Source organism: Sebastes umbrosus, chromosome 2 (assembly GCF_015220745.1).
Source record: "Sebastes umbrosus isolate fSebUmb1 chromosome 2, fSebUmb1.pri, whole genome shotgun sequence".
NCBI classification, from domain to species: domain Eukaryota; kingdom Metazoa; phylum Chordata; class Actinopteri; order Perciformes; family Sebastidae; genus Sebastes; species Sebastes umbrosus.
Window position 1 is genome coordinate 31,624,703 of NC_051270.1, and position 27,289 is coordinate 31,651,991.

At 41.1% G+C, this 27,289-nt stretch overlaps 2 protein-coding genes across 3 annotated transcripts; one reads left to right on the forward strand and one right to left on the reverse strand.

The window, feature by feature from the left end:
* Positions 1 to 461: 461 nt before the first annotated feature.
* Positions 462 to 19,558, reverse strand: nnt2 (nicotinamide nucleotide transhydrogenase 2). Of its 2 annotated transcripts, XM_037795825.1 has the most exons (22): positions 19,467 to 19,558; positions 18,675 to 18,840; positions 17,641 to 17,870; positions 17,334 to 17,533; positions 15,967 to 16,054; positions 15,732 to 15,820; positions 15,451 to 15,638; positions 14,333 to 14,466; positions 14,047 to 14,238; positions 13,370 to 13,520; positions 11,658 to 11,819; positions 11,466 to 11,576; positions 11,217 to 11,362; positions 10,342 to 10,537; positions 9,340 to 9,573; positions 7,347 to 7,507; positions 6,738 to 6,917; positions 6,492 to 6,651; positions 2,890 to 2,971; positions 1,399 to 1,517; positions 950 to 1,065; positions 693 to 839 (listed from the first exon to the last, which is right to left on the reverse strand). In XM_037795825.1, the coding sequence occupies exons 2-22, from the start codon at positions 18,802 to 18,804 to the stop codon at positions 693 to 695; spliced, it is 3,216 nt and encodes a 1,071-aa protein (XP_037651753.1). In that variant the 5' UTR covers positions 18,805 to 18,840; positions 19,467 to 19,558. The 2 variants fall into 2 exon arrangements, with proteins under 2 accessions (XP_037651762.1, XP_037651753.1); XM_037795834.1 differs by lacking the exon at positions 19,467 to 19,558 and having other exon boundaries at positions 462 to 839; positions 18,675 to 18,804.
* A 1,742-nt stretch (positions 19,559 to 21,300) lies between these two features.
* Positions 21,301 to 27,260, forward strand: spata5l1 (spermatogenesis associated 5-like 1). Its single transcript, XM_037795847.1, has 11 exons — positions 21,301 to 21,457; positions 21,701 to 22,312; positions 22,397 to 22,582; positions 23,234 to 23,518; positions 23,607 to 23,792; positions 24,567 to 24,725; positions 24,875 to 25,084; positions 25,182 to 25,409; positions 25,505 to 25,639; positions 26,810 to 26,935; positions 27,042 to 27,260. Exons 2-11 carry the CDS (start codon positions 21,722 to 21,724, stop codon positions 27,177 to 27,179), a joined length of 2,244 nt encoding a protein of 747 aa, XP_037651775.1. The 5' UTR covers positions 21,301 to 21,457; positions 21,701 to 21,721; the 3' UTR covers positions 27,180 to 27,260.
* Positions 27,261 to 27,289: the final 29 nt, after the last annotated feature.

Sequence of the window (27,289 nt, forward strand, 5' to 3'; positions counted from 1 at the left end):
TTTAAAGGAACAGTGTGTATCATTAGGGGGATCTATTGGCAGAAATGTAATATAATATTAATAAGTATGTTTTCTTTAGTGTATAAATCACCTGATAATAAGAATCAGGTTTTTGTTACAGACAAACCAAACACTTAACTTTTCTTACTTGGGCCAGAGCCAATAAAGTTACTCGCTCCCGTCACCACTCAGTCTCTCTTACTTCACAACTCACCTCCCACGTACACACACACTCTACGCACTGGCTCCTCACCAAATGACCTACGCTACTCTTACAACAGCTGGCTCTAGAGAGGGCCATTCGCGTTTTTGCGTCGACTGCCGTAACTCTCCGACACGCTTGCACACGGTACAGGCTTCAGTTGGTTGCAATTTCCTCACCTCACCACCAGATCCTACACACTGGACCTTTAAATCTTAAAATATGAAATGTAATAAGTTGGAAGGAAATGGATTTCAGATACGTTTAAATATTTTTATTTACAAATCGGTACACATTTGTATTTAATTTATTCATGTCCCTTATTTTCTTATACAGTAAATCTTGTAATAGAATCACATTTCTTGCAGATCCAATAAATCTGTTCTCCAAAAATATTAATCCTTAAAGCTAATGCTGGAAATACAGTATGTGTCAACCTGCCTCTGTGCTTGAGAACTCCTGTCCGTGATGATGAGCTAATGAGGGATCTCTAGTAGAAGGTCTCTCTGATCTTGGCCTGCAGGTTGTCACATGTCTTCTTGGCGTCTCCCAGCAACATTGATGTGTTGGGCTTGTAGAAAATGGGGTTATCTACTGCGGCGTAGCCCACGCCCAAGGTACGCTTCATCACTATCACCTGGAGTAAAGTTAAAAAATTGTCACTTTTTGTACCACACAGCTAAAAAAATAGAGTGATATTGTTGGCGCAGCAATACATATCAAAGGGAATTTAAAATGTAGACCCACCTGTTTGGACTTCCACACCTCCAGAACAGGCATGCCAGCAATGATGGAGTTGGGATCCTCTTGTGCTGCAGAATTCACGGTGTCGTTGGCTCCGATGACCAGTGTCAAGTCGGTCTCTGTGGGCCAGACGTTTAACACATTTATACACAACTCAGACAAACCGCTGGCAAAATGTTCTGCAATTGTCCTCCCTAATGTCACAGGGCTCCCCAGCACCACACTTATCTCTCGCTGTCATAAACAGAACCATGTGTCTCAGACTGCATGCCTGGTTGCTACGAAAACAAAAACTGTTGCCCTGATAACATGGCACGTCTAAATATTAAGATGCAACACGAGGCCGCTCCAAGTGTGGATGAAAGGGGGAAGAAATTATTACACATAATTGATCAAGTATTATTATCTGAAAACCTTCCTGTCAAAGTGACAACAGCTCTCTGTTTTTTTACCTGGGAAGTCTTCATTGATCTCATCCATCTCCAGGACCACATCATAGGGAACACCAGCCTCAGCCAGGAGGACGTTGAGCTGGCCCGGCATACGACCGGCCACCGGGTGGATACCAAACCTGTTACAAAAGTGTTACTGCTCATCAACTCTTATTGATTTGTACCCGTCTCTCTTTCTAAACAAATTCAGATTGTATTGTATATTCAGTGGAGTATTGATCTTTTTTCTTTTCTTTTTTTTTTTTTACTTTTTATCTATTGACTTTCTTAGACAATACATGTACTCTGTTCCAAGTTACAGAATTGTTTCACCATGACTTAGTCAGAAAACATGCCATAACATAATCATAGATCCAAAAGCAATATTTTTATGTGAGGGGAAATAAAAAAATGAAATAAAATAAATAAAAAGGAAGAATGATTCATATTTTGTCTTGTTTGTTTAGCTGTTTCTCCTTGCTTTTATTTTATTATATTAAGATATTTTACTGTAGAAAACATAGCATCATTACAGCGTATTAATACTCAGCATTTAAAATCACACTTAGGTAAAAGTATCTAAAGTAAAAGTACTCATTATGCAGCAGAATGATTCTCTCATTGATATATTATTATATATTATATCATTTCATGATTATTACTGATGTATTCACAAGTAAGTAGCATTTGCATTTTGTAACTTGTGGGGATGAAGCTACTATTAACTACTTTATATATTGTTGGGTAGTTTGATCTATTGTATGTTCACATGTTTAGTATGTAAAATCTAAGTCTGAGTAATCCAATCTCATCAAAGCAACTATAGTTGTCACATAAATGGAGTAACAAGAAAGTTGTAAAAAATCTGAAAGTTGTACTCAAGTACAGGACTGGATTTTATTGTTATTTTATTAATCACTTATTTTATTGTATTTAAGCTTCATCATTTGATTCTATATTATTGTTATTTTATTAATCTAGTTTTTACTTTACACTGGTTTACTACTATTACTGTTATTTTAGCTTTTAATTCTATCTTATTACATTTTTATAATTTTATTGTTTTGTGTGCATTTGTCTAAAATTATCAATTTGTTAAATTGTTTTGTATTTTCTGTTGTTTTCACAGTCCCCATTTGTTCAGTCTTATTTTCAGATTGTCAGTCATCTGTGAAGCACTTTGACCTGCACTAACCCGTATGAAAGGTGCTATACAAATAAAGCTTGATTGATTGATACATGTATTAAAAAAGGATCTTCTGTCTCTCTATTCTTTAAGTTAGTACGGTGTAGGAGTATACTTTAAAAAGTACTTTGCAGTTTCCCACTTTGCTAACAGGAGATGATGCAAATACTTCTCACATATCAGGTGTTGGTAAAGAAGTGTTTTTTGGTTGTCTGATTTAAAAAAGATTTTAAAAACTACCTCAGGGCAAACGCACTAAGGAAAGCGGCAGCAGTAATCTTGTTTTTAAGAGTAGATGAAGAGCATGAGTGTATGCAGACATTCACCTGACAATCTTGCCCTGTTCCTTCAGCATCTTCACCATGTCTGCAATCGGGTACTGGGCTTTTGCTGCACACAGACCCCAACCTGAACACAAAAGCATGCAGAGAATTAGGGCTGCAAATAATGATTATTTTCATTGTCGATTAATCTGTCGATTTCCAGATTAATCGAATTGTTGTTTGGTCTATAAAATGTCATAAAATGGTGAAAAATTTCGACCAGAGTTTCCTAAAGTCCAAGATGACGTCCTCAAGTGTCTTGTTTTGTCCTCAACTCAAAGATATTCAGTTTACTGTCATAAAGGAGTAAAGAAACCAGAAAATATTCACATTTAAGAAGCTGGAATCAGAGACTTTTTCTTACAAATCTACTCAAACCGATTAAATCGATGATCAAAGTAGTTGCAGATTAATTTAACAGTTGACAACTAATTGATTAATGGTTGCAGCTCTACAGAGAATAAACATGCAATCGCCAAAATAATTTGCCAAAATAATTTGCCAACTTAAACTTAGAATATAATCAGTTTTATTTTACTAGTATCTAGAACTTATGTAATCCTCCCTTGGTTGCTGGAGTCTATTATCCAATAACATTTCTGGAACTGTGTTTTGTTTATGGCCCTATTGGAATAAATGATCATTTCTAAATGAAAACGCTGCGATCCATCAGGGCTTCAACAACAATAAAACCAGTGATTCCGCTACCCTTCATTCTTTCTTTTGTCCTCCTCTCCCTGTCCTCATCCACCACAAATCTCCTCTGTATTAAATCATAGTGGTTCATTTGTCGGAGAGACATTTTTCTTCTGAGACCTTTCACATGTGTGGTGTGCATTTGGTTCCCCTGCGTGCAAAGAACTCCTTTCCCTGTGTCTGCCTCACCCCTATTTAACCCTGGCGGTCAGGTACCTTGTAGAGTTCAGCATTTCCTCTAATCGAGTTTTTTTAAAGCCAGTCAATCCATAACCCGTATCTTCTAATTCCCCAGACAACTGGAGCCTTCTGTTTCCTCACTGCCGTGCTCGCTTGTTGACAGCACACGGAGAAATATCGAATCTGGACTCATTAGCTCTTATGACTTTTCCCTGTTTCTCTAATCAAACCAGCATGTTGGACCACACAGCTGTCCTTGCGTTGGTTTGGAGACACTGGAAAACAACGGCTATCCAAGTATCCCAGTTATTAAGACTGGTTCCTCTCACTCAGGACACTCGACAGCTACTCAGTTGTCTGGCCTTTCTGTTTAATAAATCATGTTGTGGTCTCCGTCTCGCACTCAAAAACTAAATCCATCATCTACCACTCTTTGCTGTACAGACACACTCACTTCATTTAAGAGTCCAGGGGGCTGTGGGATCATTTGTGGACAAACTGCTCCCTCTTGTGGTTACCATGCTTAAATATTCTGAGTTGAATGAATTACTGCCATATCAGTCATCCCAAGATCCCGACAGTTTACAAACGCTTTGCGCAAACGTCTAGCGAAAACTTTTTTGTTCCCCATTTTGGCAGAGTAGTCAGGCTCATCCTTTTTGTCAGGTGAAGTTAATCAGATGAGAGAGATCTTTGATGTTAATGATCCAGATGGAGAGCAGAGGAGGATCCACGCTGTCCAGTGATGACAGAAGCTGATATTGAAAAGTTGTGCTCCACCTTATTCTCTGATGTCAACCCAAACATCTCTCTATACTTATCTCTCTCAAAGGCTCTGGTCTTTTTCAGGACTGTCTCCACGTTGTGCTCGGGGAGAAGCTTTTGCTACTGTATACCATATGTATGCATGGTTTAAAATGACCATCAAGATCTGGTCAAATGTGTCCTTAGCAGACTTGCCACAATGGCAGATTACCTGGGAAGGATAACATTTGAGTGGTTTGGTTTTAATCAAATTTGACCTATTCTCAAGTCTTATACATGTTGACAACTGTGTAGACTTTTTGACCGTGAGCTATTCAAAATAAAGCTCTATCAAACATTCTGTTGAACCGGCTACACACAAAATGCTAGTGTTTAAATGTCTACAGTTTCCCTGGTATTCCTCTGAACTGAAACTCAATGGGGAACTCCACCAATTTGACACACTAAAGTCTATTTACAGGTCTTGTGGAGTACAAATCCATATGTGGAAAAAGTTGTATAAAGCCTTTTGTGTCACCAGGGGTAATTGCGAGAAATCCGTTCAAATTGATGTCACTTGAGCCAGCATTGTTCTCACTGAAGCGGCCGACATCCAGCGCAGTCTCAACTGGCAAGTACAGTAAACTTCTGGTAACTTTATCCATCCTCTGTGCCCGTGTTTTTTTCTTCAGTAACCATAGTCTGGCTGTTATGTCGAACCATAGACTGTATATAAAGATGGACGACATGACAGCTCACCAAAAGTGAAGCCAAAACATCTGGATCGCCCCCTGGTGGCTGGCTGCAGTATAAGTCATAAATCTTGCCCCCCTCCATGTTAGCAGATGGGACATGGGCCAAACTAAAAAGTCAAAGTACACATCTAATACATTTTCCTCAAAGATGGTTTCTGTCTTTTTAGGTAGTTCTCATTTAGGTTGTGTTCATTTTTCTGATAAGTTTGGTTTTAATTAGTTATTTGATGCTATAAAAAGGGGTTGAGACGTCATGATTGACAGCTGTGATTGACAGCTGCTCTGAGTGAAGTAGTTGCAGCCGGAGGCTCGGGAATTGTACGAGAGAGATGTAACTTTAACTTTCCATAATACGTGTGTATTGTGTCAATTTGATCATTAATGTATTTATAGAGATATTATGGTTAGCTGTTGTGTCTTTCTAGCCAAACAGCTACCTTGATGCTAACGTAGCAGCTAGGTGGCTCACGCTAACAGGCTGCAGCTATGCTCAGCTCGTGATTGGCTCGGGCGGGTGTGTGTACACCGAAGGGACCTTGATACCGCGGCTCCAGCCCCCCCCGATCACTACAACACAGACTCTGGCTCCAAATGACGTCAAAATCTCAGGCTGGCAGCTCCCATATCCAGGATATTTTGGCTTCACTTCTGTACAGTGTGAGGAAGTGGAGACGTGTCGTCCATCATCATATACAACTTTTCAGGACAGGAAGTAAACTTGGACCAAAGCTGTTGCTCTAGCAACAGAAATTGCAATGAAAAGGTCTATACAGTCTGTTCTGAAATGTTCTGAAGACTACAAGTTTGAAAATAAAAAACAACAACCTGGAGGTGAGGAGTTAGACAGAGGTGAGATTACTACACCTCAGTACACCGCTCCTCATCTCTGCTTGAGGCTAATGGCTCGAGGCTACATTAGCCACAACTAGCATTAGACACCCAAATCTGTACATTCGAGTGACTTAAGTAGAGTTGCATTGTGGGTAATGTAGGTCTCTGATATCTCTGGTTCATCATTTTTGATCGTTTCTTTTTTAAACTTTAACAGACATCCTGCTGTGACTGCTATGCAGAGAACCTTATTCCAGCCAGTAAATAATAAAATGTGCTTATCAACACCATGCATCTATAAACATGCATTGATTATTTTGGCAGTTAAAATAAGTTGAGAATTCCTTATAAATACCCAGTGGACTAACTAATGTCTCGCGCTGCATGCACAGTGTGTACCTGGTGTGATGATGATGTTGTGAGCTTCTTTGATTATGTCGATGGTCTGGTCCACGTTGACCTCAGTGTGAGTGCCAGTAATCTCCATGGGTTTACCGCCCGCCGTGGAGGTGGTGCCGTACCCACCCAGGATCACATTGGGCAGGGAGCGGTTCATAGCCTTAGAAGAGAAGACGACAATCACTCAGGCTCAGAGTAAACTGTGCAAACTCACACCTGTGGCTGAATATATGTGCGGCTACTCACCACACACATGATGTAGGAGAGGATGGCACCGGAGGAGCCAATCAGAGCGCCTACAATCGTCATCAGATTGTTTTCTAGTAAGAATCCTTCAGCACACAGCGCCCATCCAGAGTAGCTGTTCAGCACGGTGATGACGACGGGCATATCAGCGCCCCCGATGGCTGCGGTCAGCGTTACACCCTGTGGGGAGGTTGGAGGAATTGTACAGAAATAAAACGAGGAGTTGTTTGAGCCGCTTAAGCCAATTAAGACCAACTTCTTTGAGATAAAGCAATATTAAACTGAGTTCTTCCTAATCTGTAACAACAGCCACGGGTTTAGAAACATCAATATAGGACATGATAAACATTTTAAAAGTATTTTACCATTAAAACATCAAATTTGACTCACTGGGTACAAGTCATTGAGTAAAAATATCATTTAATCCATGTATTTAAAAGAGTGATTGACATTCTAGCATACTCCAAGACAGGAAAAAAAAAAACTTTTTACAGACAAAATTGATTAAATACATGTTTACTGAAAGAAAATCTTCATCTTCATTGTTTTCCAGTTATTTATATGTTTTTGCTTCACCTGTTCTCAGCTTAGTGAACCGTTGATACTCACCATAATAGTGGAAAGCCCAGAGACTCCCATTAGACACCCCATGCCAGTACCGTAGCTGGAACTGAGCATGAAGGGCACCATGCCTCCCACTGACGCCGCCATCAGACCGGCGTTCAACATGTGTCGTCCCGGTAACATTAAGGGGGCGGAATTCAGGACGCCTACAACCAAAAACATTTCCAACAAACATATTCAGAGAAGCCAGAAATGATTGTGATTCTTTTTGTGAGGCTGAAAGGGGAATCATTTGACATGATAAAACATGTAAACACACTTTTCTCTTGAGCGGCGTTGAGTGTCTTTGAACTCTCAGACGTCTCTGTGGAGGCCTCTAATCAGCCGTCTAAGACTCTGTCCCATCCACCAACCCCGGCCGTGCAGCCACTACCCATAACAAATTACCAGAAAGCTTCTCATGTATTCCTCTTGATCAGTCGCACTGCAATGTAAATTAGTGACTGCTGACACATGCACCCCCCCCCACCACCACCCTCCCCCACCCTGTCCATGGATTTACCAGAGGATCTTTGGCTTTAACGAGATGAAAGAGACAATCAGCGCCAGAGGACACAAAGCTCAGTGTGTTTATACAGATATTAGTGTGCCTGTGTCAAATGAAGAACAATGATCCGACATGTAAAGGACATATTCTACAGACTTTAAAACATGTCACATGTACAATATCTATATGCACTTATATACTGTAGAGCAGTGATTCCCAGACTATTTTCCTTAAAGCCTCCCATACTTGTATCTAAAAAAAGCTGAGCCCCCGCCCGCCCCGCTATATTTTCTGACGTCAACCCCAAAGTTGGACATTTGTGTGAAATTGTCATAATTAACAGATGAATACTTGAGGTATGGCAAAAAATGATTTTTATGAGGTCACAGTGACCTTGACCTTTGATCCTTGAGTCCAAGTGCACGTTTGTACCAAATTTGAGGAAACTCACTCAAGGCGTTCCTGAGATATCACCAAAATGGGAAGGACGTGATGTCACGGTGACCTTTGACCTCTGACCACCAAAATCTAATCCTTGAGTTCAAGTGTGCTAAATTTCTTGAGATATCGTGTTCACAAGAAAGGACGGACAACCCGAAATAATGCCTCCGGCCACGGCTGTCACCGGTGTGGAGGCATAACAATCACAAATCCTCAAACTAAATCCTCAATTTGAATAAAGTGATTAAGCGTATTAAATGAGCTGGGTCTTTTTTTATTAAATCAGCTTTCTTTAATAAATATAACTCAGTTTTCATCAATATAACAAAAGTGATGACATCTAGAGGGATATCTAATAGGATCTTTTTTTTGTAACAACTTCATTAGTTTACTATAATAGCGTTAGAGCCGAAATATATTTTTTGTTATTGTGGTTAAGTAAATGTAATTTATGGTGTTGTTAGGTTGCTGCTACTCCCTTTGTGTGCGGCAAACAGGTTTTCGACAACAGTGAAAATGTTGTTTTTGAAAGGCTAAACACCAACAAATATGGATTGAAGCGCAATATTTCCTCAGATAAAAATATGTTGTGAATTTTGGAAGTGATTACATTTGTCTTTTTTTCAATAAATGTTGACTTTTGGACTTTACAACGCTCTGGAGTTATTGGAAACCAAATTGGATCACACGAGTCGTAAACAATCCTATGAAGCCACCGCTGGAATCTAATCCTACAAATAGTATAATACTAATAATAATAGTGTAGCCTGATCTTTAACAGCAACTGTGCACAAATACCAGGTTTAAACAGAATGTGACCCACAAAGTAGCAAAATAAAATATCTTTTAAAATAATTTCATATTCAGACATTTTGGGTGTTATTAGGATTCTAGTTATACATGTGCAAATCTAATTTTGAAAACCTAAGAGCTGACAAATCCTGGCGCACCCTCTATGATCTTTGACTCCCCCCCTAACAGGGACCTGGACCCTAGGTTGGGAACCGCTGCTGTAGATTCTACAAATACTCTTGAAGTAGAATCCATTACCTTGAAGTTTGCCGTAGGCCACCAGGGAGCCACTGAAGGTGACGCCTCCGATGTAGGTGCCCAGATACGCCACGGTCTTGACTACGCCGGCGGCCGGGTGAGTGTCCAGGTGAGGGAACTCAATCATGTACTCGGCAACACAGGTGAGAACAGCTGCCAGCCCCACGAGGCTGTGGAAGGCCGCCACGAGCTGCGGCAAGTCGGCGATTTCAATACGCTTGGCAATGGTCAGACCTGAGATATAAAGATCCGAAAAACAAACGATTTTCAGTAAATCTCTCTGTGTTTGTCTGGCACCAGACGCCACACTTCTCATGCACATTGGCTACATTTCAATACAAAATATTAAGTAAAAACAAAACGGTTAAAAGGCAAACACCTGCTTTCAGTAACTTCACTCTTAACAAACAGCCTGATCTTCAAAGCCGATCTAATGAGTCCTAAGTATTTAAGTGTGTTTTCTCAAAAACACAGGGTCACTAATCTAACACTGAGTAAACCCTCATGCTCTGCTGCCTGTGTGTGTGTATGTTGATTAAAACATCATTCATCAGCATGCTTTCTTAAATTACTATTAACATGCACAACATTCACACGTGATGACGAAATCCACTCATCTCTGTATCCGGACAGGATGATTGATGTTCTGTTAGGAATTAGCAAAAAATTCACACTCTTCAAAGACCGGAGGAGTCGCATGCAAAGTTAATAACCTGTAACTCATTCATGGTGGTCTTGAAGTTTTCTAAACAAACTGTTGGACTTCAAAAGAAGCCATGCCCAAGCTTTATTAATTTAGTTTCTTTTTAAATGGAGACTGAAACCCGGAGATTGGTTGGTAGCGAGTCTCCTTGCCGTGATACAGCGTAGCATGCTTCCTAGGGGCTTGGAAACTAAATTAGGCAGCGCTGCAGTTGATGATAAGCAGTGCCAGAGTTTGCAGCCTGTCGATCATCATGTGTATTTCAATTGTAGATCCTCTAAAAGCAGGGCGCTACCTACCCAGGGTTCCTCCACTGGCCATGGCCAGAGACATCTGAGAGAGCAGCTCAGGTGAGGGTTTGAGGGCGCCGAGGGTGGCAGCGATGCCCCCCGTCACTCCCATCATGCCCAGGATGTTACCCAAGCGACTGGTGCGCTGGGCAGAGAGGCCTGCCAGCGCCCCGACACAACACAAGCCTGAGCCCAAGTACATCATCTAGGAGGTAAATAAAAAAAATCAGACTTATTTGTGTAGCGCTTGATCAAGGTCTGAATAAAAGCTTAATTTTTTTCAGCAAAATTTCTTAAATCTCAAGGGATTGAATATCTTTTGGACTATTGGTTAAAGACATGTCACTCTGGGAAATCTTTAAGTATTCTCTGACATTTTATAGTCTTACTCACTATGAACACAACCACAGTCATCTTGAGTACCACATACTTTGGCAATTGATTAATTTCACTGACAAGCTACTTAAAACAAGTTACTTAAGGTAAAAACATTACTACAGGCAAAAACATCATTTTTCATGCACTGGTCAATTTTGAGATTTTGGGCTATTTTGCTTCCATAACATGTCTTCTTTCAGACTAGTCGGAAAGAAAACATCCAAAATACACATTTAGGTGTCTATTTTACTACTTTGTCTATTTGTCTAGATTTTTCCTAAATTTACCAAAAGTTAGTATTAGATAATGCCTCATTTGCATATTTAAACATAAAATTAAAGATATTGTCTTAATGTAAGTAATCAACTGGGGAAGTTTCATGGTGATATCTATTAGTTAATTTTTTTACCCTATCAACCTGGGTGTCTCCCCTTGATTCAGGCCAATTGTATAGACTATTTATGAGAAGAAATGTGAGTGGAATGAAGAGATATATATCCCGTGACCTGCTCGATGTGGTATCCAGCAGCCACTGAGGCTCCATATCCCCCAACAAATGCAGCCCCAGGCAGCATGTACAGGTAGTTGTACTCAGGAGGGTCAGTGGGACGCTTGAACATGTCCAACATCCTCTTGGTGATCAGGAAACCACCTGCAGATACACAAACACATTAGATGTTTGTCATTTGATTGGGCAGACAATGAATCTTATTCTGAGTTGTACTAATTCTGTGTTTAAGTGCAAAATGTCAGACCTGCAATGTTAATGGAGGAAACAAAGGCGGCAGCAAGAGCGAGACTCTCAGGCAGGCTGGAGGGTGTGAGACCTCCGCCCATCAGCACCAGACCTCCAACAGCTGTCAGACCTGCCAGAGAGGACAGACAGAGAAAAACACTTAGAGCAGGTTTCTAAATGTGGCCATAACCATCTCATATTGACTCCTGACCTGAGATGGCGTTGGTGACAGACATGAGGGGTGAGTGCAGAGCGGAGGTCACGCCCCACACGGTGTGGTATCCCACAATCCCAGCCAAGCCGAAGGTGGTGACCATCTGAGTGAAGGCTGCGTTGGGGGAAATGATACCCAGAGCCAAACAGGTGGCCACACCTACAGAGAGACAGAGCAGCGTTGTTGTTGTTTCCATGTCTGTGTGTTCAGTTCTTTCCATATTGATGTAGTGGAAAAATATGATGTTTTTTTCCAGCCCCATTTTCACCATTAAAGCAATGGAATAATTAAATAAGAAAAAAACAAACACTTCTATTTTCATAACAGGTTATGCAAGTGTTATGATTCATAGTTTCTCTGAAACTTCAAAGAGCTGAACTCTCATACTTTACCAGAAATGTATTCCCCACTGTGCTCAATTATAATGTCTACTTCTAAAAGTCCCATTAGGATCTGGTGATCTCACGGCTGTTACTGTCGCAATAAATAATAATAAAAAAAAGGCTAAAACTTTCCACATAAGATATTGTTTGGAACTAGCACTGCAACTAACAATTGTTTTTCATTATCAATTAATGTGCAGATTATTTTCAAGATTAATCAATTCAATATTTGGTAAATAAAACAGTAAAAATTATTTCTCCAAGGTGGTCCTCGCCATGGGCTTGAAAATCTTCAAAATGCTTTTTTTCTGTCCAACCAAAGACTCTCAATTTACTACAGATTTCTTCACATTTGAGAGGCTTAAAGGCACGGTCAAACGCATGCAAAATTAACATTCGCCTCACGTTCACTTCCATTCCATGCGAGCGAAGGGGCGACAAAACATTTGCTTCCAATGGCAAAGCACCGCATTCAAAAATGCAGCGCAAGTTTGGTGAACTGCCAATATCGCCTCGGCAGGCGATGGTCACTCGCCTGCATCCGTCCATGTGTGACCGTGTCTTAAATCATCAACATTTTTGGCATTTTGCTTGAAAATGTACTTCATAATTAACTGATTATCATAGATACCGATTAATTTTTTCAATCAACTTACTGTTTGAGCTCTATTTGGAACTGCTACATATTGTACAACCAGGGTAAGAAATGATAGGGAAAGCTTTTTAACAAGCAATTTTGAGCAATTTAGGCTAGAGCTGCAACGATTTATCGATTAGTTGTCAACTATTAAATTCATCACCAACTATTTTGATAATCGATTAATTGGTTTGAATAATTTTTTAAGAAAATAAAAGTCAAAATTCTTTGATTTCAGCCTCTTAAATGTGAACATTTTCAAGTTTCTTTACTCCTCTATGACAGTGAACTGAATATCTTTGAGTTGTTGACAAAATAAGACATTTAAGGATGTCATCTTGGGCCTTGGGAAAAACTGATCGACATTTTTCAACATTTTCTGACATTTTATAGACCAAACAATTAATCAATTAATTGAGAAAATAATCAGCAGATTAATCGATAATGAAAATATTGTTAGTTGCAACCCTAATTTTGGCCAAACAAAGCTAAATAATGTACTTATATTGCCATTCCGTTAATTTGTATAGTTAAAAATCCATTTTTTCTCCAGTAGAGAAGGGCCTCTTTTCCAGGATTTGGAATAAAAATCTTTAAAATTCCTTGTAAAATAACTTTAAAGCACATGAAATTGGGCCAAATCTAACAGTCTGAATATTTCTGCATCTATTCGTGTATTTGTGTCTGACCTGCACTGTAGACGCCAGCAGAAGTCATGGTGCGGTTGAAGGGAGAGACCTCCGCCGTTTTCTCAGCTGCCAACTCTGCGACTGTTTTCTGTTTCACCGGGGCTGGTGGGGATGTTTTGGGGAGGGGGGCCGGGAAAATGTTCTGGCCGTCCTGGACTCATAAAAAAAAGCACACAGTGTGAGAACACAGAGGACGTCCACAGAGTTTTGCGTGAGAAACAGACATCAAGGCTTTAGAGTCTCGCATTGTGGGAGATCTCGTCTGGATGGTGGGAGCACTCAAAATACAAACTCATGGACCGCATAGGAGATTATCCTGAACAAACAGCAATCACGAACCAGTTAACAGTGGTTTTGAAAGACAAATTCTTTTTTAAGGAGCCTGAATAATGCTTAGTTTAACAAGGGGTAAACTGATACGTCCTATTGAGGTTGCATGCTTTCTCTGACATAAACAATGTGTCAAAGCTGAAATTCCTGGAAAAGTATATTTTGAAACGTTCATAACATTCTTGCTGGGATCCAACATGAGCTATTCCCAGCTGGGATTGGGTTTTTAGTACTCATTTGGCGCAGTATAGTAGCATGACAGGATCTGATGCCGAGCAGGAGAGAGGGAGGGATGCCAGCGGAGAGGGGGGCTGCCAGTAGACAGTTACAACAAATAAAAAACCCACCTTCATAACAAGAGTCCCACGGATGACATGGCCAAGTGTTCCGTAGTCAAACTCGTCTTTGAGCTCATAGTGGAAGTATTCCTTGTCTGGGCTGATGGCCTTCAGCAGCTTCAGTACATTGTTGGAATACAGAGTGCTGGCCTGGGTGGCCATGCGGCTGGGCAGGTCTGTGTAGCCAATGTGTGTTACTCCCTAGTTATTAAAAGAGTAAACATCAATAAATTTTACATAAAAACAGATTCCTTTTGTTCTTTATCAAAGTCTGCTGGCTACACAGAAACCTCACCTTGTGAACATGTAGCTCTCCAGGCACGGTGGTCTCGATGTTGCCCCCTGCCTCTGCAGCCATATCCACCACCACAGAGCCGTCCTTCATCGACTCCACAAACTCCGTCTTGATCAGAATGGGAGCTCGCTTCCCTGCACGGGAACAGGAAACACAGGGACAGATGAGATGCATCAAATGTTCATAATATCATGTAATGTAAGAAATAGGAAACTCAAAGGACAGTGAATCCACATTAAAGCGGCATTAATCCATTTTTGGCCACAAGGGGACAAAAAAACATCTAAACAAGCATCAAAACAAGCTTATCAAGTTGTTATGGCTAATGTGTTAGCAATTAAAGTCCCAGTGAAATGTAAGTTAGAGCATCTTTAGCTTCTGTGCTGTGACGTATTCCCCAGTGAAACTGAATATTTGAGCGATGTACAGTTACAAGGGGGATTCAAATCAAATCCTTCGCATTTGATTGGGCCACTAAAAACTTTTACTTTTCGTAAAAAAAAAATACAAAGAAATAGATATTTTTGTAAAAAAAAATTAAAATATTGTTAAGTAGGTGCACAATATGACTGGGTATGCGATCTCAAAGGGTTCCAAATGCATTTTTTTTTATTTCATCTCGACTTACCTACTTCCTACTTACACAATCAACAGACGCAAAGCAACAATAGCATGTACTTGAAGTTGTGTGTCTGGCCACCTGACATTGCTAGATCAAATATTTACCCTTCTTTCAGCTTTGTATTTTAATCTCCACCAACTCTTGAGAAAAATATCTGGGTCTTTAGCTGCTAGATGATCAATTTTGTATGTTCACCAGCCAATCTGAAACTTTGTCAGCTGTGGGCAGGTAGCTTAGAGTGGGTTCATCCACATTTCATGCTGGAAACAGCTGCCAACAAAGATTGATGAGAGCAGCGGAGTCTCAACTATAAAGTACATTTCCAGGCTACTAAAACAAAAATACTAAGCCAAAAGACCTGCAGAGTTGGGTGCTAGTTCTCAGTCTGAGTTCATCACACTGGTTCAATGTTTCTATACAACAAATATTGATTAATGCATCTTTAAACACTAAAAGATAAAAGACAAGAGAGGGAGAAGGTATCATTGCGACTGACCTGGAATCAGGGCGGTGCTGATGAGAATGTCGACCTCTTTACACTGCCTGGCGAAAAGGGCCATCTCAGCCTCAATGAACTCCTTAGACATCTCTTTGGCATAACCTCCGACCCCATCACCAGACTCTTTGAAGTCTACCTCTAAAGGCTCTGCTCCAAATGATTTGAACTGCTCCAGGGCTGCTGGCCTGGCAGTCAAGACGCAGTCTGGTTATTGGCAAAGTCACGATCATCACAACAACCATCATCACTCAGTGTGAGACATAATGTTCATCTTATACCTGGTGTCAAACCCTCGGACTATGGCTCCCATTGACTTGGCTGCACCTGCTGCTGCCAAACCAGCCACTCCACCTCCAATAACCAAGACCTGTGTGCAACACAAGCATCCATGTTCATTACTGTAAAAGGAGGGGGCTGACACAGTCCACTCATTTTACACTATTTTATTTGAGGTATATTGAAAAGAAAAAGGAAAGACACTCATGATGACATGCATAAAATGTAGCTAGTTACCTTAGCTGGGGGTACTTTTCCAGCAGCTGTGATCTGACCAGTAAAGAACCTGCCAAAGTGGTTGGCGGCCAGAACAACAGCCTTGTACCTACAACACAAACATCCAAGTCACATTTACTGTAACTAGACATGCCTGAACAGCTACAAACATGTGAACCATGGAAATGCAGCGGCGATTTTAGACTCTTTAGGGGTGCTCAAGCACACCTGAATTTCATCTCAGCACCCTTAAAAAGTAATTATCAAACCCCCTGAGACCGGGCGGCTGGTTAGCTCAGTCGGTAGAGCGAGCGCCCATGTATCGCCAAGGCTCAGTCCTAGCAGCGGTGGACCCGGGTTCAAATCCGGCCTGTGGTCCTTTCCGCATGTCATTTCTCTCTCTCCCCCTTTCCAACACTCTATCCACTGTCCTATCAATAAATACTTAAAAATCACCCCAAAAAATAACTTTAAAAAAAAAAAAAAAAAACCTGAGACCAACGGGTTCGCCGGCAATCCCGACCGTCAGTACTGTCTTTAAGAGGCTGTATCGGGCTCAGTCTTAAAGGAACAGTGTGTAGGATCTGGCGGTATCTAGCGGTGAGGTTGCAAATTACAACTCCTCCCGTGTGCCAAGCATGTAGGATTGCTACGGAGGCAACGTGAAAACGTGAATGGCCCTCTCTAGAGCCAGTTGTTGTAAGAGTAGAGTGTGTAGAGTGTGTGTGTACATGGGAAGTGAGTGGTGAAGCGAGAGAGAGAGAGCGGTGGCAACGGGAGTGAGTAACGTCATCAACTCCGTCCCAAGCAGGAAAAGTTAACAGTGTTTGGTTTGTCCATTCTGGGCTACTGTAGAAACATGGCGGCGCAACGTTGCGGACTCCGTGGAGAGGACCAACTCCATATGTAGATATAAACGTGTCATTGTAAGGTAACAAAAACAATTCTTAGTTTCAGGTGATTATACACTAAAGAAAACATAGTTATTAATATTATATTCAATTTCTGCATGCTACACACTGGCCCTTTAAAGGGTAACTTTGGTATTTTTCAACCTGGACCCTACTTTCCCATGGTTTTGTGTCTAAGTGACTAATGGGGACAACATTTTTTTAAATTGGCCCAGTATTGAGGGAGAACGCTGCAGCCACCACCTGCTAAACTAGCTGTAATGTAATCGTTTGGGGTAACCTGGTACCGTCAGTTTGCGTTTACTAAAATTGCTTGTTTTTGCCACTGACAGGCTCAGATTGTTATTATAATTGTCAAAGGGGTCCCTTGACCTCTGACCTCAAGATATGCAAATTAAAATGGGTTCATTAGGGGCTGAGCCCCCCTAAAGGTCTGATCCTAGAATCGCTCCCGTGTAAATGTATATTTTTCTTTACCCAGCGATGTTAGCCATGGAGCTGAGTGCGTCGTAGCCCTGTGCGATGGTGACTCTGGGCACCTGGTCCATGGCCAGCACGTTGCTCTGCCTCTCTGACAGCTTGCTCATCAGCTCAGGGTTCTGTGCCGGATAGATGAAGCTCACCAGGGTTGAGTGAGGCTTCAGGAGGTCTGCCTCGCTCAAACTGGGGGCTCGAACCTATAGCAGAAAAAAAGGATGTTAGATGAGTAGAAATTAAGTAATACCCAAACAAACTATACGGAGAATTGTTTTATTAGCAGAGCACACGGCAAATGTGTACGAACCTTGAGGACCAAGTCTGAGCCGAGGGCTCCATTGACGTTAGTGATGGTGGCTCCAGCATCTCTGTATTGCTGATCAGAGAACTGGGATTCCTCTCCAGCTCCACTCTCCACCTGCACCTGGAAGCCCTGTTTGACCAGCGCCTCCACCCCCGCAGGAGACAACGCCACGCGACGCTCATTCTGTACCGTCTCCTTAGGAACCCCGACCACCAGGTCCTTGTAGAGCACACCTGAACACACAAACCAGCTGATAGTTGAGTCTGCAGAACATAAAAAGCTATGAAATGCATTACCAGGTCTTTCATAAAAAACAAAAACATATTTTGTTCAAAAAATATATCACTTTATAATAAAAAAAAAAACAGAGGAGCTTTTGTTTCTTTATCTTTTTGTGCGACAACACAAGAGGGCAAGCTTGTACAGGCAAGATTGTGTGGCTGGGTACAGTGTCAGGTTACACATTTCTCTCCATACACGGCGTGGTGACCTCCCCAACATGGAGACATTATGAGCAGGTGATTGGCTCGGAGCCAGCACACGCAGAGAGGCCTGCACTCCCACATGGCCACGCTCAAAATTCAAACTTAAAAAGCACTCAGTAAGTCGCAAAACTCTCACAAACACTCTGTGACATGTGCACCGCAAACAGACTCTACAAACAAATGTCTGTGAACTTAATCTGCCAGACGGTAGTTAAGCTTTTGACATGTCACCTTTAACTGACCTCGCATATGTTCTCACATGTTAGCGGCTCCTTCAGCGGGCACAGCCACAGCCTGCTTCACTAACAGCTTTCCCTATTTTGGAAACATCTCTAGCAACCTGCTGCAAACAGTTGATGATCTGTGGAGTTTTCCACTGTTCTGGCCAGACGGAGGGTGTCCTTATGTGAACTCTCATTCCTCCACTCAGACACAGAGGAAAGCCAAACCAAAAGAAAGCGTGCAAGCGTGCAGAGGACAACCAAGAAAGGTTGTCCTCTGTGAAGACATACTGTAAGGTGACGCATTTTAATAGAGCTGTACATTTCCTACCTCCAGAGGCCTTTTGGTCCCGTAACACAGGGAAAGTCCTGAAATTCCTCCTTCCAGGTATCCTCTGACGGACCCCTCGCTGGAGCAAAACGACAGAAGAGCTGGAGATACAGCGCAGGAGGGACGACATGGTCACTGAGCGTCCTCCCTGTGACTCCTTCTGGCTCTTGAATATCAACACAAAGAAGCAAAAGCAGGTGGAAAGTTAACACTACTTCTGCATCTGCTGTCAAATAACAAAACACATTATTCCTGAGCCCCCTAGTCACACGCTCAGGTTGTCTGTACGACGAGGCCTCTAGCAAAGTGACATTTCAGCTCTGCAGGACACACACACAGGGCCCAGTGTTGATTACACACTCCGGGCTTGTTCGCGAGATCTGGAATTATGACGGCACAGGAGGGGAAACTGTGCCAAGTCTGGCCTGGTGGTTGAGACCAGGAGCAGAGAGGACAAGGCAGAGAAATAAGATCAAATGTTGTAGGGATAGAGGGGACAGATCAGGACTGAGGACACAGACACACACCTTCTCACACAAGCAAACTGTTAAAAAGAAAAAAGAAAAAGGGGGTTACAAATACTGGTCTCTCAAAAAACACATAATTTCATCACCAAATCCAAGTGTGTAAACTATAATCTGCTTGGTGTTTTGATTTCTGATTCAACTGTTTCCACTCATTCATTCACTCACTGAATCACAGTCAATCAGTGTCCTTCATCCTCCACCTTTTACTAATTCATTCATAAATTGAGGGATTTGTTGATTGCATTATTATTGTTGTCAGACTTGCCTTTCAGATTTCCAGAAAGAGCAGGTTGAACTTTCCCTCAGCAGCAGAGTCACCTGTCAGACGTCCTATACCCAGAGTCCCCTGGTCTGCTTGCAGGGACAGACAGACAGAGAGACAAACGACCTTCCGCAGTTTCTATATCGCTGCTGCACTATTTATGTATAAATAGCAAATCATGTGACTTCAGTCATGAACCAGCCTGAAGCAGATAAAGTCCCTTCAGCCGCCGCCAGACCGCCAGACTACCTGAGAATTAAAGGCTGCTGGATTAACTGCGTGTTTATCACAAACAGTCTCTGCTGGTACATTTATTTATAAAAGGTATATATATGCATACATTACATACAAGGACTCAAGAGAGTCCCTCTCGCTTCCTACGCACCTCCAAAACTAAACATGATGTTAAAGTTACACACACACTATTGGGGAATAAACAGCACATGTTTGTTTAAATATTTTAGGCAGCATTTTATTTTGTGGACGCACGGTGACGTCAGAGCGTCAGAGAACCAGAGCGTCAGAGAAACGGGTACAACTCACTTAATGTTGGACGACTATAACTATTCCTTATGACTTGCTTGTTTATTTCAGCCACTATTGTTATCAAAATAACGTTTACATATATATTAAATGTGTATCATTATTATTATTATTTATAATAATAATAATAATTATTATTATTATTATATGTGTATTATTGCTATTATTATTATTGTTATTATTATTATTATTATTATTATTATTATTTGTACTATTTATATTTGTATTACTTGTATTTTGGTATGTTATTGTTATTATGATTATTTAATTTAATTTTTTTCTTTTCTTTTTGTGCTACTTTTACGTATACATTTTATTTACATCATGAAAACGTTTCCAACAACAGTGGAATTGTAAAATACCAGACAGAGCTAATTGAGCAATTAGGAAAATAAAATAAATAAATAAACGAATAGATAAATAAAATAAGATAGAATACAAAAAAGAGAATAAATAAATAAATAAAAAAACACTAACATAGAGATCAAAACTAAAGGGACTATGGTAATGATTCAACAGTATTTTGGCATTTATGTATTTATTGGCAAGTGTAAGAGGAAATAATAAAAACAAAACAGACTGAAAAAAAAAATCTTTATTAAAGGTACGAAGCTAATGTAAACATTAACATTTTGGATTATTTTAATTAGCGTAATTAAGGTTACCACACTAATTTTACGTTGCTTATCAAACCTTATAAAATCATGTATAGTATACTGTGGTAAGTTTTATATGTAAGTAAGTCATATATATATATATATATATATATATATATATATATATATATATATATATATATATATATGTATCAGTTGGAATAACTCCACTGTATTATTCTCTACTTGCAGAATTAAGTAAAGTACATTATTTCATACACTAATCTATACATTAATATAATGTATAATGTATAATGTATAAACGTATTTATGCAAGCCTACAAAAGTATAATAAAGGTATTCAGGATCAGATCATATCCTTTTGACTTTCATGATAATACCAGGTATTATTAATTTCGTTTATAAATTCATAATAGTATACTGTGGTAAGTTTTAAATCTAAGTCATATATATATATATGTATCAGTTGGAATAACTCCACTGTATTATTCTCTACTTGCAGAATTAAGTTAAGTACATTATTACATACAATAATCTATACATTAATATAATGTATAAACGTATTTATGCAAGCCTACAAAAGTATAATAGAGGTATTCAGGATCAGCTCATATCCTTTGACATTCATGATAATAGCAGGTATTATTAATTTCCTTTGTAAATTCATAATAGCAACATTTGGGAAACAGAAATGCGCAGGAAAAGGTTTTGGTTGGCCATCTCGTTTTAACGCCGCATGGGTTTAGTAAACATCAGTGTGTCTGTTGTTTCAGCACCGCGAACACACTGACAGCATTTACACAGCCATGATTCAGTAGTGTCGCCCTTTATCTGGTATGTAACTGTCTCACAGGTGGTGTTATCAAACAGTATTGATCACAGCTAAGAGTGAAGCTGTAGCTAACAGCTAGTAGCATGTAGCCTAGCTACAGTTGCTGTAGTTACTGTAGCTACAGTTGCTGTAGTGACTGTAGCTACAGTGATGGCTCTAGCTTCACTCCCTCTGTGTGTGTCTGTTTGTATCACTGTAATGAAGAAGTAACGTCATCTACTTGCCTTTCTTTGTTTTCCTGTCAGTGAGGCTGTTGCTGGGCCATAATGTCTGTGAGGCTGCTGTCAGTGGATCCATCAGACCTGGGCTCTCAGAGATGCAGGCTGGGTCCAGGCTTGATGTCAGCTCTGGGTCTGGGTCTGGGCTCCCCGGTGCTGGTGTCTGTCCCCGGGGGAAGCTGCCTGTGCACCGCCTGGCCCCGGCCTGACCTGGCAGAGGGCTTCCTGCAGATGGACCTGAAGTGTTCCTCTCCCAGTCTGCTCTCTCAGCCAACCACACATCTCCACCTGGACCCTGGTCAGCTCACACCTGTCCCCTGCCCCAAACTGAAAGGTGCTAAGATCACTGTGGTGGTCCAGAGTGTTGATTTTAAGAAACACACACCTCCTCGCCTTGTTCATGAGCTGGTGAAAGACATGCTGAAAGGTGTGTATGTCCACACCAAGTTTGTGATAAACCTGGAGGATTTTGATACAGACATTAGATATGTTGTTATTGAAAGCATCAATGTGGATTCTGCCAATGCTGGATTCATCACCTCAAAAACTGGTGTGGAGATAGCTGGCATCCAGACGGTCCGGCATTACAGGAGTCAGCTGCAGGACCAGCAAACGGTCCCACTGGGGGGACTGGAGGAGGTCAGCATACATTCACTGTAATGACATTATTGGTGTGAATTTGCACTATGTGACACCTACATTTGTTTTTTTACTGTATTGTAGGTGAGTGCCTCCCTGAGAGAGATGCTGCAGCTACCCCTGCTCTATCCAGACACCCTGAGCTCTCTTGGTGTGTCGTGTCCCAGAGGTGTGCTCCTGGTGGGGCCTCCAGGTGTGGGCAAGACCCTGCTGGTCCGCAGAGTGGTAGGGGACGTGGGAGCCAGCCTGGTGGTGGTCAGAGGGCCAGAGGTAAAAAAAATAATATTAATGACATCCTTTCATGTACTCTGTGTGTTTACATTACATTATTATGTTCAACATTTACAATCAGCGTAAATTATATGTTGCAAAATCCAAAGTAAATTGTCTGTAAGGTCAATTGAGAAGCTGTTGAAAGACAAAGTAACCTTCTTTTCTTTGGGCTAATCCAACAAACAAAATACTAGAATAACTTACCCAACCGAAAGTACTGTTATATAACTATGTCTGATTTAACACCAGTCAACACTGCTGTGTTTTTGGTCCCATAACAAAATTACAAGACGATTTGACAATTTCTGGTTGTCAGAAATGCAGTTGAAAGCTATTTCTCCCTTACATTTTCAAGTATTTTAAAACAAAGACTGTTGCTCCAATGAAAATATTTCATTTTCAAGCCCAAAATGGCAAATGACAAATGTCTTGTTTTGTCAACAACTCAAAGATATTCAGTTTAATGTCATAGAGGAGTAAAGAAACCAGAAAATATTCACATTGAAGAAGACTTTTTTTTTTCCTATAAAATTACTCAAACTGATAAATCGATTATCAAAATAGTTGGCAATTAATTTAATAGCTGATTAATTGATGAATCGTATTATTAATAATAATAATAATAATAATTGTGAATAATTGTCTCAGGTGGTGGGATCACGGCCAGGTGAGAGTGAGGAGAAGCTGCGTGCTGTGTTCGAGCGGGCTCGATCTGCAGCTGAAGAGGGTCCCTGTGTGCTGTTCTTAGATGAGTTAGACTCTCTGTGTCCGAGGAGGACCGGCTCGTCTGCGCCAGAGAACCGTCTGGTCGCTCAGCTCCTCACACTGATGGACGGGATGAGACAGTCTGATCGCTTCCTCATCGTCGGCGCCACCAACCGGCCGGACAGCTTAGATCCGGCACTGCGCAGGCCTGGAAGATTTGACAGAGAGGTGTGGATGATGAAATACATAAAACCATTACATAATAATAAATGTAAATGAATCTTTGAGGTTCTGAATTTTTACGTCTTTCCTTCAGGTCATCATTGGAGCGCCCACCTTGCAGCAGAGAAAAGCCATTTTGTCTGTTCTGTGTGCGAGGATGCCTGTGTGTCCCAGTGTGGACATGGCAGAGCTGGCACAGAGAACTACAGGCTACGTAGGAGCAGACCTCAGCGCCCTGTGCAGGGAGGCTGCCATGCACGCTATACGGGAAAACTCAAAGGTAAATGCAGCAATCACGCCACGTATCATATAGAAACATAAACACTAATATTTTATTACTTTGACTGTATTTCAAATTTTTATCAGCACATTACTAAACTTGTACAAACTTGTTTTTATCAACTAAGGAACATCGCCAGAATTCAACCTGTGTTAATGATACAGAAATCATTTTACATGCTTTTATCTCATCACGCCTGGATTACTCTAAAAGCCTTTTTACACGCCTAAATAGAAAAACTGTAGGCCGGCTACAGAGAGTACAGAACTCAGCTGCCAGGTTTGAACACATCGCCCCGGTTTTGGCCTCTTTACACTGGCTTCCAGTACGTTTTAGAATAGATTTTAAGGTTAAATTACTTACAAGGCACTAAAATGATCTGACTCCTCGATAAACTCCTGTCTGTTTCTCAAAACTGAGAGCTGACCGCCGTCTATTGTAGGAAATACACTGACTATGGATAAGTACCTCATACAACCCCACTTCAAAGCATCCAAACTATCCCTTTTGATGTGATGCACTTGCATTCACACTACAGTGCATATATGGACACGTGTACCTGATAAACCTAAAATGTGGTTTGCATAGTCATCACATATATGTACCCAGGACTTCATGGAAATTAGTATTGATACCGAGCAGATTATCCTGGTACAGTAAAGTTAATTAAATTGAGCTGAAATTGAGTGTAAAAACTGCTTTAATGCGTCAGAGCGCTGAAGACAGTCGATTTATGAATGTTTTTGTCTATTGCCTTGTTATTGTTGTCTGCAGGGTTCAGGAGAGCAGGCGGTGGGTATGAAGCACTTCCAGGAGGCCCTGAAGGCGGTGCGTCCCTCCTGCCTGCGGAGCAGCTTGGGCAGGACGGAGCTCTCTCCTTTGTCATGGGAGCAGATAGGAGGCCTGGATGAGGTCAAACTCAAACTAACACAGGTAAATGAGCACCGGTGCTTGAATTAAACAACGTGAAAACACAAAGAGTTGCCATCTGAGCATGTTTACTGATAAAGAAAAATACCTGTCATTGGAATTTAATACAAATTTTTCCTCCGTCTGTACTCTCTTGTGTCTGAACATCAAAGAGTATTGAGTGGCCGATGTTATACCCCGAGGCGTTTGTTCGTCTGGGTCTGTGTCGGCCCCGCGGCGTGCTGCTCTACGGACCTCCAGGATGTGCAAAGACGACGCTCGTCAAGGCTGCAGCCAGCTCATCTAACTGTGCCTTCCTGTCCGTCGGTGGTGCTGACCTCTACTCTCCCTTTGTCGGAGACTCGGAGAAGGCTTTAGCGCAGGTACTTTTCTTTTCACAGTCTGTATTAACAGCTGACAATGGCTGCTGTGTCTGTATCCTCCTGTTTCACCCATAAACACCTGCACCCGTCTGTCTAGCTGTTTCGCCAGGCCCGGGCCTGTGCTCCCTGCATCCTGTTCCTCGATGAGATTGACTCTCTGATTGGCTCGCGGTCAAACAGTCAGACACCGAACAGCGTACAGACGCGCCTCCTGTCTGTGCTCCTGAATGAGATGGATGGGGTTGGCCTGAAGACGCTGGAGAGGAGAGGGACGGAGAAGATCCTCCAGGCGGAGGGAGTGGAGGAGAATCGCACGCAGGATCAGGTCAGATATTATGGAGGCTGTCACTCCTCCATCTATTAGTATGAGGTGATTCAGTCAACACTTTGTGCTATAAGCTTTTTTTTGCTCTTTGACAGTTGGACTGCCAGGAAGTATGCAACAGAGATGTGATGGTTGTAGCTGCCACAAACAGACCAGACTGCTTAGACAGTGCCCTCCTCAGGCCTGGCAGGCTGGACCAACTCATCTATGTCCCACCACCCGACCAGCAGGTAACTCATTTGTCTCAAAGGAATTAAACGTTATAATAGAGCAGCAATCTTGTGTGTTTTTAGAAGTGATTAAACCATAGACCCAGATAACCATACCTTTTTGTATAAGTGTCTCTTTCAGTAACTAACCTTTAACGAAACTATCAAAGTGCCTTTGCACTTGATCTGCTCATAAAAATGAGCACATCTCAAAAACAAAAAAATTTACCAAGTTTAAATAACTTATGGAATATTAAAAAATATTTTGTTCATGTTTCTACATTTAGATATATTTTTTATCAATATGTTTAGGGTGTTTATTTAGTACAAGCATATAAAAAAAAAAATCTTAATTTACGACACAATTTCAATACTTTTCTCAATTATTGGGATTTATTGACTTGCATAACCTTTTAGTTTAGGTTTGGCAGATTTTAGGGATACGAAGTATTTGAAGATACTTCGAGAAATGACATCACAATAAGCCAAAATACTAGGACTGTCAAAGTTATTTGACATGTATAAAGCTAGAGTGAAGATACTGGCATCATCTGAACCTAGAAAACCTAAGGAATCCACTGGTACCAACCATGTCATACGAGCTTGTCGCAAAGGAGATTAAATAACGCTCCAAACTTACACTAAATTTTGGCGAGGAAAAACTGTCATGGCCATTTTCAAAGGGGTCCCTTGACCTCTGACCTCAAGATATGTGAATGAAAATGGGTTCTATGGGTACCCACGAGTCTCCCCTTTACAGACATGCCCACTTTATGATAATCACATGCAGTTTGGGGCAAGTCATAGTCAAGTCAGCACACTGACACACTGACAGCTGTTGTTGCCTGTTGGGCTGCAGTTTGCCATGTTATGATCTGAGCATATTTTTAATGCTAAATGCAGTACCTGTGAGGGTTTCTGGACAATATTTGCCATTTTTTTGTTGTTGCTAATTGATTTCCAATAATAAATTGATCAGTATTAAATACTTCACAAATCTGCCTTAAAGGTACATTTTGAACAGATAAAACATGTTTTAAATTAATCACGATTAACTGTGGACAATCATGCGTTTAACTGCGATTAAATATTTGAATTGACAGCCCTAATAAATACCAATGTAGGCACTGGCGGACCATTTCTATTGCAAAGTTCAAAGGGTTAACTAACCTTGTATATCCGTGTGTCTAGGCTCGTCTTTGCATCCTGAAGGTGCGTACAGAGTCGATGCCCGTGGGCGCTGATGTGTGTCTGGAGGAGCTGGCCGCAAAGACCGAGCTTTACTCTGGAGCTGACTTGGAAAACCTATGTAAAGAGGTAACGTGAAGACAGTTATTTTCTAAAATACAAAATGTAATCCTTTTCCTGGTGTTGACACAGACAAACCGAGTAAGAACACCTGAAAACTGTTTTTGTTTTCCAGGCTGCTCTGTTGGCGCTACAAGAGGAGAACATGGAGGCTTCTACCATCAAACACACATGCTTCCTTCGGTGCCTCAGCAAAATGAGCCCCTCTCTCACTGCCCAGCAGATTCAAACATATCAAAAACCTCCCAGATGACAAACCACATATGACCTCTGCATTTATAAAATGTATTATTACAAAAAAAAAAGATTTGAAAATAAAATGAGTAAAACTTGACCCTTGGTGTCTGGTATTTTCTCCTGTGT